This window comes from Balaenoptera acutorostrata, chromosome 7 (genome assembly GCF_949987535.1).
Source record: "Balaenoptera acutorostrata chromosome 7, mBalAcu1.1, whole genome shotgun sequence".
Classification (NCBI taxonomy): domain Eukaryota; kingdom Metazoa; phylum Chordata; class Mammalia; order Artiodactyla; family Balaenopteridae; genus Balaenoptera; species Balaenoptera acutorostrata.
The window spans coordinates 29,360,799-29,373,743 of record NC_080070.1 but is presented as its reverse complement, the minus strand read 5'-3'; the positions used below and the strand labels follow the sequence as shown (position 1 = coordinate 29,373,743).

Sequence of the window (12,945 nt, the reverse complement as noted above, 5' to 3'; positions counted from 1 at the left end):
ATGAAAACACGTTTTGGTTTCTTCAAAACTCAAAATAAGAACAAAGGACAACTTAAGCATGAATCCTGGGTCTTTCATTCAAGCAGAGTCCCAGGAGGCATATTAAGGCAATGAATAGGAAAAAGCTCTTCAGTTCACCAGCTGAGATTTTAATGAGACATTTCCCTTTGCCATGGCACAGGTTTGTTCAAGAAAGGAAAGGACTTCTCACAGAAAATGCAGTTAATAGGCACTGTTGGCTCTCACTGCCATTTCGGCAATTGCTCACTGCACTGACCTTCTATCTTGGCATATTCTGTGAGTCTCGTGTAATTGATCAAGGCAGCTTTCTCAAGACATTTTCTGACCACTTTTTTCACCTCTTCTGCTGGTATGGGAGTGGCAATATCTTTCATTAAAACCTAGAGAGAGAAAGAGAGAGAGAGAGACGGCATAACATACTAAAAAACAAGTACACAAATTGCCCTAGACCTATTGGTAGGAAGGGGTCCTAGGTAACACTGGGGGAGGTGATGAGTCAGCACTTCACAGCCGGGAAGTAATCTCTCCCAGTCTTGGCTCCACCTGTCTAAGCCTCATTTATGCACATCAAAACCTCCCTTGCCCAAGCCACCATTCAGTGTGACTGTCACTTCTCCTCCAGGGACCCACAACGCCACTAGAGCAGCTGTTTCAAAGGAGGATTACAGTCCTTGAGATACTTTGTAATAAAGTTTACCTTGCATATCCCTGATTTAAAAGCTTTAAATCTTCTGAGCAATATATATGAAAACATAAATTCCATTAAAATAAGCATCATTTACGGGCTTTATAAAAATCAAGACCCCTACTCTCACTAATTACACTTTAGTTATTTTGATCTGCTGGGGAAGGGGGGAGCTTCTTTGTCTTAGTGAAATGAATGGAGTATCAAATGTTAAAACACAAGGAAAACTTTCTGAAATTAAAAAAAAAAAACTGATTATTTTCTGTTGGGTTCCTAAATTGTTTTTGGATTTTTCATTTAAAAGTATTAATATTGGCAAATGGAAAATACAATTGTATCCAGAATTCAAAATATAATGTACTTAAGTACTTTTATAGTGACTCATTGATAATTTTCCTTAAAACTTTCCTAGTGATAAAACTGCTCACAGTAAGTTTTGATTATACAATTAGTCAAACGCTATTTTCCATATAATTAATGTGGCTTTCCGTGCTTTGCTTACATTCAAATTCTACAATATACAGGTATAGCAAAATCTTAACATAAAGAAGACAATACTTTTGTAAGTGTTCTGACTATCCTATTAGTCTTTTACTTTGAAAGAAATATTGAAAGAACATGAAGACATCCATTTCATGGTTTGTTACTTCATTCTATTTCGATCAGCCTCGGCACTATGGATTTTATAATCTCAAATTCATTCAATCATTCTAGCATTGGTGATCCTTGACGACATATTTTCATTTTGTCAGACAAGGTTTCCTTCTGAAAACAGCACACTTTATCACTTACAAATTTCCTCCCCTATCAAATTAAATTTTTCTTCATATTTTCACATTAAAAATCTTTAACACACTGATATATATTTGGCACTTTAATTAGAACTGCACAGTAGACTCTTTATTGCCAGAAAAATCCTTCTGTTTAGAGTAAAAAAATATAAGCATTAACAGGCACTATTATTTTTAAGGTGATTATTACTAAAATTTAAATTTAAGATTAATTTTACTATTAAGCTTTCCCATGGTGCCAAACTTTCAAATGACAGAAATAGCTGTTAAAATTAGAATGTCTATATCTATTACAGAGGTGAGTCTAGGGTTGAAATCATGCAATATTTCACAGTATCTAGGAGCTGGACACTTCATTTGAAGTGTGTGTGGGGAAACTAAATCCCCTTTCCTGGAGAAGCGCAGATAAAGGGCTAGCAAGTGCAAAAAGGGAGACACACAATTTGTGTTTTATGCTTCTGCCCCAAGTTCTTCCAAGACACCGTTTGTATCAAGAATTCACATGTAGATTTTATTTTTCTAAGATTTCAGTAAGTACAGAGACATGAAAATGAAGAAATAGCCCTTATCATTTCTCTTTCAATTCAGCAAGAGACATGATTAGTTACTGTAACTGGAATAAAGGTCACTGTTCATCCTGCCACCTGTCAGTACAGGGCACGAGGGCATCTCTTCTGTTACTAACTCTTCCCTGCTGGAGGGAGGATGGGAGCTCTGCCATGGAAACCAGCACATAGAGAGGCTGTACTAGGTACCCAGGATGGGATGCCGTTCCAAAAAGGAAAGCTGCCTTTAAGGATTTTTATCTCATTGATGATACCTTAATGGATAGGATGAAATGAAAACTCTGAAAAGCCTGAGTTACATGCAGCTTTTAATATTATAAAAATGCTAATGAAACAGAGAATTATGACAATAATATTTCTATCACACAATTCACAGTAATCAAGGATAAGACAGGGATATATAGATAAAACCAATCTATAATCCAAAGACCTCACTTTAGTCATCAGTTCTAGCCCTCCTCTCCCAAATCCTTAAATCACTGAACAGTGTCTCCCCTTTTTGCTTTTCAGAGGTGCGAATAAATAATATATTATCTGGAATTCCTTGGGCAGAAAAATCAACAAGAGCCAAGTGCTTAAAGTCAGCAAATCAGGACCGGAATAATCAAATCAAGAGATAGAGATGATCCCTAGATATTCTTTTTAATACAGATAAGGAATAAAACTTGTTCACATTACTTAAGTTGTTAGCTTCCAACTAGCACGTGAATAGTTTTATAGACAGGTGAAAGGATACTTCCCTTTTTTTTTTATTGGGGTATAGTTTGGGGTAGAGTTGCTTTACAATGTCGTATTAGTTTCTGCTGTACAACGACGTGAAACAGCTCTATGTATACATATATCACCTCCCTCTTGGACCTCCCTCCCACCCCCCTCCCTTTACACCTAATCTGCCACAAAAACAGCAGTGGAGAATAGACTTTCATTAATAAATGATTTTTTAGCGTGGGTATAACACCTTACTTGCTATTTACTTTTTGTACATTTCTATAATTTCATGACTTCTATAACCATCAATTTCTGTAATTCATGAATTCTTTCAAAGTAACACAAATTGAACTGAAATAAATTGAGATAAACTTAGAATGAAAGAAATGATATGTTTGTGAATATTAAATGTTAAACTCTTATAGGTATGAGGGATATGACAGACAGAAGTACAAATAAGTCGGGGGGATAATAAAAGACAACTGTAAAGTCTGAAAAACAGATAACTGTACTTATCTGAAATAAGGAGGGGAAAAAAAGAGGTGGGAAAAAAAGAGGTGGGAAAAATGGATACTACCAAAAAGAAGATAACTTTAACCCTAACTCAGCATAGGATGGCAGTGGTAGGCTTCAGAAAGGCTTTGGAGAGGAAAAGCAGGATATAGAAGAATTTGAATGTAGCAAGAAAAAGTGAGAGACTGATGAAATGCAACAGACCCAGGTGATATCACACTCATGAGGAATGGGACCATCTGCCTAGTTCAACACTAAAATACACAGCCACTGAGAATGCAAATAGTACTTACAAAGTAATGTTCAAACATACCCTTTCAAGTAATGAAAGTGTAGCTTTCAGTGCACCTTCAGGTCGTCCAAAGGGAAAACAGTATCTTTAAAAAAGAAAAAAAGAAAAAAAAAAAAAGGAGGAACAAAAAAGTCAAACATTTAATATCCAAGACTGCTAAATAATTCCCTCTTCTATAACTTGGTGTTATTGGAGAACATTTGTAAAAAGTGGTTAAAAGGGCATCAACCCATGCAGGAAAGTTTTAAATGCTGAAATTTACTTAGTCCCATGATTTAAATGTCTTAAACAGTAAAGGTATAAACTGTGATGAAAAAGGTTCTCAAGTTTCGATGATACATGTACAAAAATACAGTAATCAAAAAGGAATCTCTAGGGTCCTATACGTAAAGAGAAACTTAAAATGCATTTCCTACTAATTTCTTGTTTAAGGTGTTGTTATTCAAGCTCTATGATAAAATGAAATGACTCCCCCCATTTCCTCCTTTATTTATGTGTGATTTAAGATGGAAACACACACTGCATACATAACTTCTAGGAGAAACAAGGTTCCGGCTCCCCCCTTGTCCTTACATTTGCCTGTCTCTGCTGGTGTCTAGCTCTCCAACCTCCCCATCCCCCAACATAAACCTTCTGCAGCTCTACTGCCCGCAGTCATTTATCCAAAGTTATTTCTAGTCCCATGTATTCCTAATACACACCAACAACTGGAGGGCAGGTATTCTGAAATCAGGGTTAGAGCTGGGAGGATGAGTGGGCCCCTCACAAGTTAGCTGCCACATGGTGGTGACAGGTTTACTGCTCTTCACAAGAAGGTCCCCCTTCAGGTCACTTTCCACTTAGAGAGTACAGAATGTCAGGGCCACTTCATCCTGCGGGTGCGCCTCGCTTGTTCAACCAGGTTCAGCAAAGCCTCCCTGACCGCTGCCTCAGCCCCAAGATCAAGTGCTACACAGGCAGCTGGGCCATCGTGGACTGCCATTTTGCTCTTAGACATCTTCAAACTAATAACTTGAAAAGGTTACTTATTTCCATGTCTTTTGCCATTATCCAAGGACTAAGTAGACATATTTTCTAAGACAAAATTACAAAGAAATTCTTCTTTTCCACACTGTAATTTGAAGAGGTTTCCCTCAAAAGCACATATAGTTTAAGCTCAAGTTCTTTTACAGGACCAAATTTTAAAGAGAAACTTTACTGGACCTAATTTTAAAGAGAAAGAGGAAGATTGATTCCTCACAAAGCAGTAGTTGAATTTATATTCGGTTTAGCTTTTAGTTTCGTGAAACTTCCATTCACGTCAGATAAATGCAAATAAGTGTCATATAAATCTAGCCACTCACATGTTTCTTCAGAGTACTGTTTACCATTTCATTTACTGTTAAAATTTTCCTTCACTTAATCTTGCCTCTATGCCTCCTCCCCCCTACTACCTCCCCCGCCCATACATAAAAAACCATGACCAATTTATTTTGATAAGAGTTTTTCCTGCACAGTGGTGCTTTTTAGAGCATTAGCAAATTAGTAAAGTAGCTTTAGTCATTCTGTATACCATAAACCTTAATCCACGTTTAAATAAAACACAAATTGGGTTCTTGTAGTCCCCTCCTCCTGCTTAAATCTTTTCAGTGTTTCTGCATAATCCACCCATTGTCTTTCCTATTGTTTATTTCCATTAACCTATGGGTGACACATTTTATGAATGGAATGTTACTGATCCCCAGATTACATTTAGCATTTCAGGGCTCTGAGGTCCCACTGGGTATGCTCTGAATTAGCATTAGCTGCCCGTGATGTGTAAATAATTCAACACATTTACAGAGTACAAGTAATCCTGAATCAATAAAATACAGAAAATAACTACACAGAAGCTTAATTAATCTTCACAAAACAAGTTTTAAAAGAAGGGAATCATTTTGTTCTGCCTTGCAGGATAAATATTTTGGGTTTTTACCACTTTGATAGATCTGTAATAGCTAAGCAAAGTGAAAAACACTCAATTAACAAATAAAATTCAACCAAGTTTAATACCTAATCTGAATAAATCAAAGTCAGGCTGATTTTCACTTTAGTCAACTAATTACACAAATAAATGAGCCTGCATATACCTGTCCAATGATTAAACTGGTTTTCTTTGAATTTTAAATTAAAATTTTAAATACAGTATCTGTTTTTATCAAAGTTATATATGCACATAGCCTGAAAGGAAACTTTTCCTAAGGGGATTTTTATGAAAAACGTAAATCCTTTATGTCAGTTCTACCCCCATTTCCCAAGTAATTTCTCGAGAAAAAAATGTTTTTAACTTTTAGCTGATTCTTTTGGCATTTAAATGTTATATCCCTAACCTACATGGTAATACTTCAAATTCTTAGTTTTCCAGTTTTAGATATTATCCTACTAACTTCCCACTATGGAAGAGAAGTTCTTAGCTTTTTAAAAAAAATAGATTTAGAGGTGTAAGTGGCATACAGTGAACTACACATATTTAAAGTATACAATTTGATAAGTTTTGACATATGTATACACCTGTGAAACCATCACTACAATCAAGGCAATATATATATTCATGCCCCTCAAATGATTCCTCCCGACTCGTGGGGCCCAGGCAACTACTGATTTACTGTCATTTAGATTAGTTTGTATTTTCTATAATTTCATGTAAGAGGAATCATACAGTATTGAACTATTTTGGGTCTGATTTCTCTCAGCATAGCTGTTTTGATATTCTTTCATGCTATTGCAATGTATCCCTTTTCGTTTCTCAGAAGTACTCTAATACATTTTTTATCCATTCCTGTTGATGGTCATCTGACTTGTCTTCATATTTGGGCTATTATGAATAACGCTGGTATAAATATTCACATTAAAATCTTTGTGTGGATATATGCTTCCATTTCTCTTGGGGAAATACCTAAGCGTGGAACAGTTGGGTCATACGTTAGGTGTTTAAATTTTTAAAAACTGCAAATTATTTTACAAAATGAGTTGTACCATTTTCCATTCCTATCAATCACTGTGGCTTTAGTTTATATTTCCCTAAAGAGTAATGATGTTGAGCATCTTTTCATATGCCTTTTCACCATCACATATCTTTAGTGAAATATCTGTCAAAACAACTTTATATTGGGCTGTTTTATTTCTTATTGTTTTAAGAGTTATTTATAGGGAGTTCCCTGGTGGCCTATTGGTTAGGATTCTGGGCTTTAACTGCTGCGGCCCAGGTTCAATCCCTGGTCGGGGACCTGAGACCCTGCAAGTTATGCAGTGTTGCCAAAAAATAAATAAATAAATTTATATATTCTAGATCGAAGTCTTTTGTGGGATATGTATGGTGAAAATATTTTCTCCCATTCTGAGATTCCCTTATAATGTCTTTGGAAGATCAAAAATTCTTAATGTTGATGAAGTTCGAGGTAATATTTTTCCATTTATGAATCACGATTTTGGTGTTTTATTTAAGCATCTGTGCTTAGTCCAAGGACACAGAGATTTTCTGTTTTCTATGTCTATCCATCTTGAGTTAAATTTTGGATCAGGTGTGAGGTATGGATCCAGGTTTTTATTTTACATTTGGATATCCAATAGTTCCAGCACTACTTGTTGAATAAAGTATATTTTGCAAATTACCTGTACATTTGTTGAAAATTAATTGACCATATGTATGTGAGTCTATTACTGGACTCTCTATACTACACTACCTTGATTATTGATTTTTGAGTAGATAGCCTTGCCTTGTTTTTGACTGTAGGTGGAAAACATTCAGTCTTTCCTACTTTTTTACTATTAAGTATGATGTTAGTTGTAGGTTTTCCATGATGCCCTTAACAGGTTAAACATATGACATGTGGTAATAATAATTATTTTGATACTATTGTTTACTAATTCTATCTTCCCTGTCATTTTCACTTTTGCTTGTTTTTATTCTTTTCATTGGTCGTATTTTACTACTTCTTTGTATGCCTAGAAATTTTTGACTGGATGCTAGACATTGTTATTTTACCTTCTTGGAGGCTGAACACTTTTGTATTTCTTTAAATATTCTTGAGTTTGTTCTGGAATGCAGTTAAATTACTTGAAAATAGTTTGATTCATATGAATCTTGGTTTTAAGCCTCATTAGGAGGGACCATGACAGTGTTTATTCTAGGGCTAATTTTTTTCCACTACTGAGGCAAAACCTTCTGTATTCTACCTGATGCTCATGAATTAGGTTTCCACTCTAGATATTGAAAACTGGAATTACTCTTAGCCCTGTGTAAAGAAACCCCTGTAATCCTTTCACATAGTTCTTTGCCCAACTTTGAATAGTTTCCTCACATCCATGCACAGATCAATACTTAGCTGAAGACTCCAGGAGGACCCTCAGCAAATATTACTTGTAGGTCTCTTTGCTCTCTCCTTTAGAACTTTGAGTTGAAAACTCTGGCTGCCTTACCCTCCATGGACTCTCAGCTCTGTCTCCTCAAGTCAGGGTGTCCACGGGGATCCACCCAGATTCCTCCTCCCTGGACCATGATCTAGAAACACTGTGCTGTCAGTAAGCTGGGGCAATTAAAGGGCTTATCCACTGTTTTCCATCTCTCAGGAATTACTGTTATTGTCTTATGTTTAATATCTTGAAAAGCATTTTTTTCCCACATATTTTGTCTTTAAAAAATTGTTTCAGGTGGCAGGGTAAATATCATCCCATTACTCCATCTTGGACATAAGTTGCTTTTTTTTTTAAGACCACTTTCCACCACCCTAGACATAATTTCTGTTCCTCCTACCCTTAATGCAGTTACATCACTTTTGTGGGTTAGACCGAAATTCAGTATCTACATTAATTACATAAACGTCCTAGATAAATGAAATGTATCTAATATGATTACTTTCTAGTGTCACTATTTTGTTTATAATACTTTGCTATATTTGTCGTTGTTTTAATTTCTTTTTTTTATTATGTACTTAATCTAATACAATTCCAAGCTCTAACACAACTAATACAATTCCAAACTCTATTCCAAGTGGGTAAAACTTCTCTCAATATGTTAAAATATCTCAGTGTTTTGTCAATTTGATCTACTTGAAGAATTTTCGGTGGGAGTCTTTCTTTTCCACAGCTTTAGGTCTTTTCTCTTGGGCTAGTCAGAGCCCGGGGTGGGGGAAGGTACTTACAATATGTATGGAAAGTGTAAGCCTGCCTGCCTGCCCGCCTGCCAGCATTTTCGGTGTCAAGTGTGTGAGTTGGAAGGAGAAGGCTGTGATTCTCAGATTTCAGAATAACCATTTATCTAATCCCCATGTTTCTATGTAATCCCGAACTCCAACTGTGCCTGATGTTTCCTCCCCTCCTCTACCTCAGCCCAGGTACCCTGTAATTTTACCCTCTCCAGGGAATAAACCAGCAGTGCTCTTCCAGGGGAAGGCAGGGGCAGTGGCCTGGCTGATGAGGTGGAAAGGAGATCTGGGGATCTAAGTGTGTCTTAAGCAGATTTACAACAAATCATCCTGTACTCTTAATTTCCAGGAGGGCTTACAACTGGCAATTCCAAACGTTTTGGTGATTGTATGACATAAATCAGATTGCTTCTCTGTATTCCCCATTGCCCGTTCATGATCCAGTTTTTCCTGGGTGACTAAATTAGATACCATCCATCCATCTGACTTCCACATTTTTAACTTATTTTTTCCATTTTTTTCCCTCTTACTCTTGCTGTCCTTGTGGGTTTATGTCTTCTGAAAAATACTGTTCTGTTGTTTTGGTTAGGTTCTGTGAGGAAACTGAGACAGACATGCATTTAATCTGCTGTCTTTAACCAGAAGTTCCTCATTTATGTTTAATTTAGTTTGCCTTACTATTTTACCTGTATCTTTGAAATCCATTTCTGAAATACAGTTGGGCCTGAATAAATAAATTTCTATACAAGAGTTATTAATAGTACTCTGGTTACTTCTTTAGTGTGAGTTGATAAGTAATTTACATTCTTTCTAAATTTTAATGTAAGTGCCTAAGGAAGATCATTTGGTAGAATCCTTAGGAAGATCTTCATGGACAATTTAAACATTTTCCTAAATTTGCCTATATGGATACCTAAAATTTCCTCTGTTTTATTTTAATCCCATTTCCTCTTATCCAGTTTTCTATGGACTCAGGAAAAATAAAACTGGTAAAATTTATACAAACTCTACAAATATCAAAAGGGAATATAAAAGTCAGCCTAAAATGTCTAGACCAGTTTAGTTTAGTTCTTTATAGTACATCAAAGAAATAAAAACGAAAAAGAATTCTAGTGTACATCTTTACAGACATTATTAAGAGAAACAGAGAAACAAAACTATAAGAGAGAGAATACTAATACAATAAATGATGTGGACAACTGTCATTCCCTGCCTCGACTGTGTAGTTGTAAGCACTGTGGGGGACAGGACCCGCTGGTGGGCTGGCTCTCACCAAGCTAACTCGATCATGGCGGTCCCATGGCTTGTCAGTGACGGAGGATCTAGTACGTGGGCTTCCTCTGGCCCCTGGGTTTGGTTCAGGACTGGGCCTATGACCTATCTAGGGCAAATGAAATATGAGGGCTGGTTTGCTAGGATCTTCTAAGGAAACTTTTCATCTTAAGAGAGAATCTCAGAAAGAGACAGCCTCTACTACCTTCCCTTTCAACTCTGGCATGTATGGATGTGAGGCCAAGGAATTCTGTGGTCTTGTTACCCATCTGGGGATAAAGCCATCCCATGAAGGAGAATAGCCGTGTGAGAATTACAAAGAAATGGAGCTACAGCTACTAAATTCAGCCTGTCTTAAAGTCCAGCCTATCTGAGACCTGCATGTAAGTGAACATATCCATTTATTTGTTTAAACCAGTTTGAGGTAGGATTTGTTACTTGCACATGAAAGCACTACTACAAATAACCATAGAGACTTATAGTTACTGATGTATATAGTCAACTGAATGATCAGCTCTGTCTCAATAATGTCAAAAACAGGAAAATTATATATTGATTTTCATTAAATGACAGACACAATAAATATAAGGGTCTCTACACAACCTAAAAGACAATACTCTTAACAGCAAATGCAGAAACATCCTCTGAAAATGTGTTTCCTAGTATGAATTTATTGGCCTTTTGGGAAGAACAGTTCTCCAATGTGAGACTGTTCCATGCATAGCATTTCTAAATCCAGCACTAAATGACTGCCCCTATGCCCAATTATCATGACAAAGAAAATCCTCCCTCATTCACTTACCTTCAGGTGGTGGTACCAGCCCCAGATGAAAACACCAATGCAGAGAAACAGATGGATAGTATATCCTATGATAATTTTTTCCTTCAGTATCATTTTAAAATCAGAGTCTAAGCTTTTCATATTACAAATAAGGAAACTGAGGCCCAGAGCAGCCATACTCTATTCACATGGTTAAACAACAGTGTTTTCAAACTGTTGAGGGGGAATATTAACTGAATTTATTTTTCAGTAAGTTCACATGAAATGACATACCTGCAACATGACAAATATGCTATAAGATGCAATACACTGACATGGCAACATTTTATAGGATCTAATGAGACTGATAGAAAAAGGTATATTTCTGTTTTTAACCATTAGGTTCTATTAAGCTAACTATAATCAGGGGAAAATAATATTATCAAGATATTTATCCTTCACCCTGCAAATGCTTCTTAGTATCAATACTTAATTTTTTTGGCAAAGAAACTGTGCTAGACGCACTGTGGTCCTTGTTCTCACAGAATGTAAATAAAAGGATAACCAAGGACTATATGATAGGTGACTAGGGCATAGTACAGATGATGAATGCTAAAAAGACTTCAGCTTTTCCACTCTCTGCTGGAATAAATGAAAAGGTCTCGCCTGTGAAGGTGGGGCTTGAGAGTCTCCTTGCCTGGCTATGCAGTGAGAGGGAGGAAAAGCCTCCAGAGCTGGGGGAAGAGGCTATGCAAGGCTGAGAACTGCACAGGGCTAGCAAGAGGGCCAGCGGAAAGGATACTGCAGGGGGCGGGGCCTACTGAATGAGTAGTGCAAACTGAAGGCAGGCTGAGAAGCAGAACGCAGACCTAGGAACGTGGATCATACCCTGCAGGCAATGGAGGAGAAGCTACCGATTGTGCTTGAGCAGTAGCAGAAAGACATAATAAACATTTGTAGGGGATTAGAGGGTTGAGTGAATTAAAGAAACACACACTTGTACTAATGGAGTATATACCTGAAATGGCTTATCTGATTCTCTAAAAGGGAAGACAGTCTTTCCTTTATCTCCTCAAACTTCTCTCTTTCTTCCATTGAAATAGTTCCGATTCCATCAGGCCTGGGGGAAAAAAAAGGAGAGTCAGTAATTTATTGTGATAGAACATTTACCTTTTTTTAAAAGTATTTATTTATTTATTATTTATTTTGGCTGCACTGGGTCATATTTGCGGCACACGGGATCTTCGTTGTGGTGTGCAGGATATTTAGTTGAGGCATGCATGCAGGATCTAGTTCCCCGACTGGGGATCGAACCCGGGCGCCCTGCACTGGGAGCGTGGAGTCTTACCCACTGGACCAACAGGGAAGTCCCTTGAACATTTACTTTTATAAATTTTATATCTTTCTATTTCCCTGAAAAATCCAAATAATTAAGGAAAATGCATATTGGTTCACAGTATACATACTACTTGTGTCTACAGTGGAAATTTATTGGAGATATTTATAGCCATTTGCTTCATATTTTGACCTGGAATGAATGGAACAGAATTATCCTCTTTTAGACAGCCTTCAAGGTAAAGGATTACAATAAATATTTTTCAGATCTACAGAAAACAATGACTAGTCCTTGAGAATGGCAGTGAAAAGTGTTTTATAGTGATACCAAACATTTGACCAATTAAATATCCTGAATGCAATTATTATAAAAAATATACTGAATGTAAGCTAAAATGTCTTAACTCCTTCTCTTCCAAATAAAAATTAAGCTAATGTGAAACTGGAGATTTAATTTTAATGGTTGTAAGGAACAGACATTTTGGATTCATGCAGTGGTTTACTGCTCTATTTTTTTGTTTAAATATAAATGAAACATGAATACTTGAATAAAAACATACAGAGAAGAAAGACCACCTATGTTTCAAGATTTTTGTGCTTAACCTAATATGCCTATGAAATAAAGTATCAACTTTATAAATAAAGTAGTACCTTTAAAAGTAGCAACAGGGACTTCCCTGGTGGTGAAGTGGTTAAGAATCCGCCTGCCAATGCAGGGGACACGGGTTCGATCCCTGGTCCGGGATGATCCCACATGCCACAGAGCAACTAAGCCCGTGACCCACAACTACTGAGCCTGCACTCAAGAGCCTGCAAGCCGCAACTACTGAAGCCCACGTG

At 36.7% G+C, this 12,945-nt stretch overlaps 1 protein-coding gene across 14 annotated transcripts in view; it reads right to left on the bottom strand.

Annotated features, from left to right (window-relative positions):
- Positions 1-12,945, bottom strand: part of CADPS2 (calcium dependent secretion activator 2) — a 545,377-nt gene that overhangs the window by 126,420 nt on the left and 406,012 nt on the right. For all 14 annotated transcript variants that reach the window (XM_057549848.1, XM_057549852.1, XM_057549849.1 and 11 more), the window contains exons 14-16: positions 11,789-11,890; positions 3,598-3,661; positions 278-401 (exon numbers count right to left, since the gene is read on the bottom strand). In XM_057549848.1, coding sequence (XP_057405831.1) covers positions 278-401; positions 3,598-3,661; positions 11,789-11,890 — 290 coding nt within the window. The remainder of the gene's footprint in view (positions 1-277; positions 402-3,597; positions 3,662-11,788; positions 11,891-12,945) is intronic.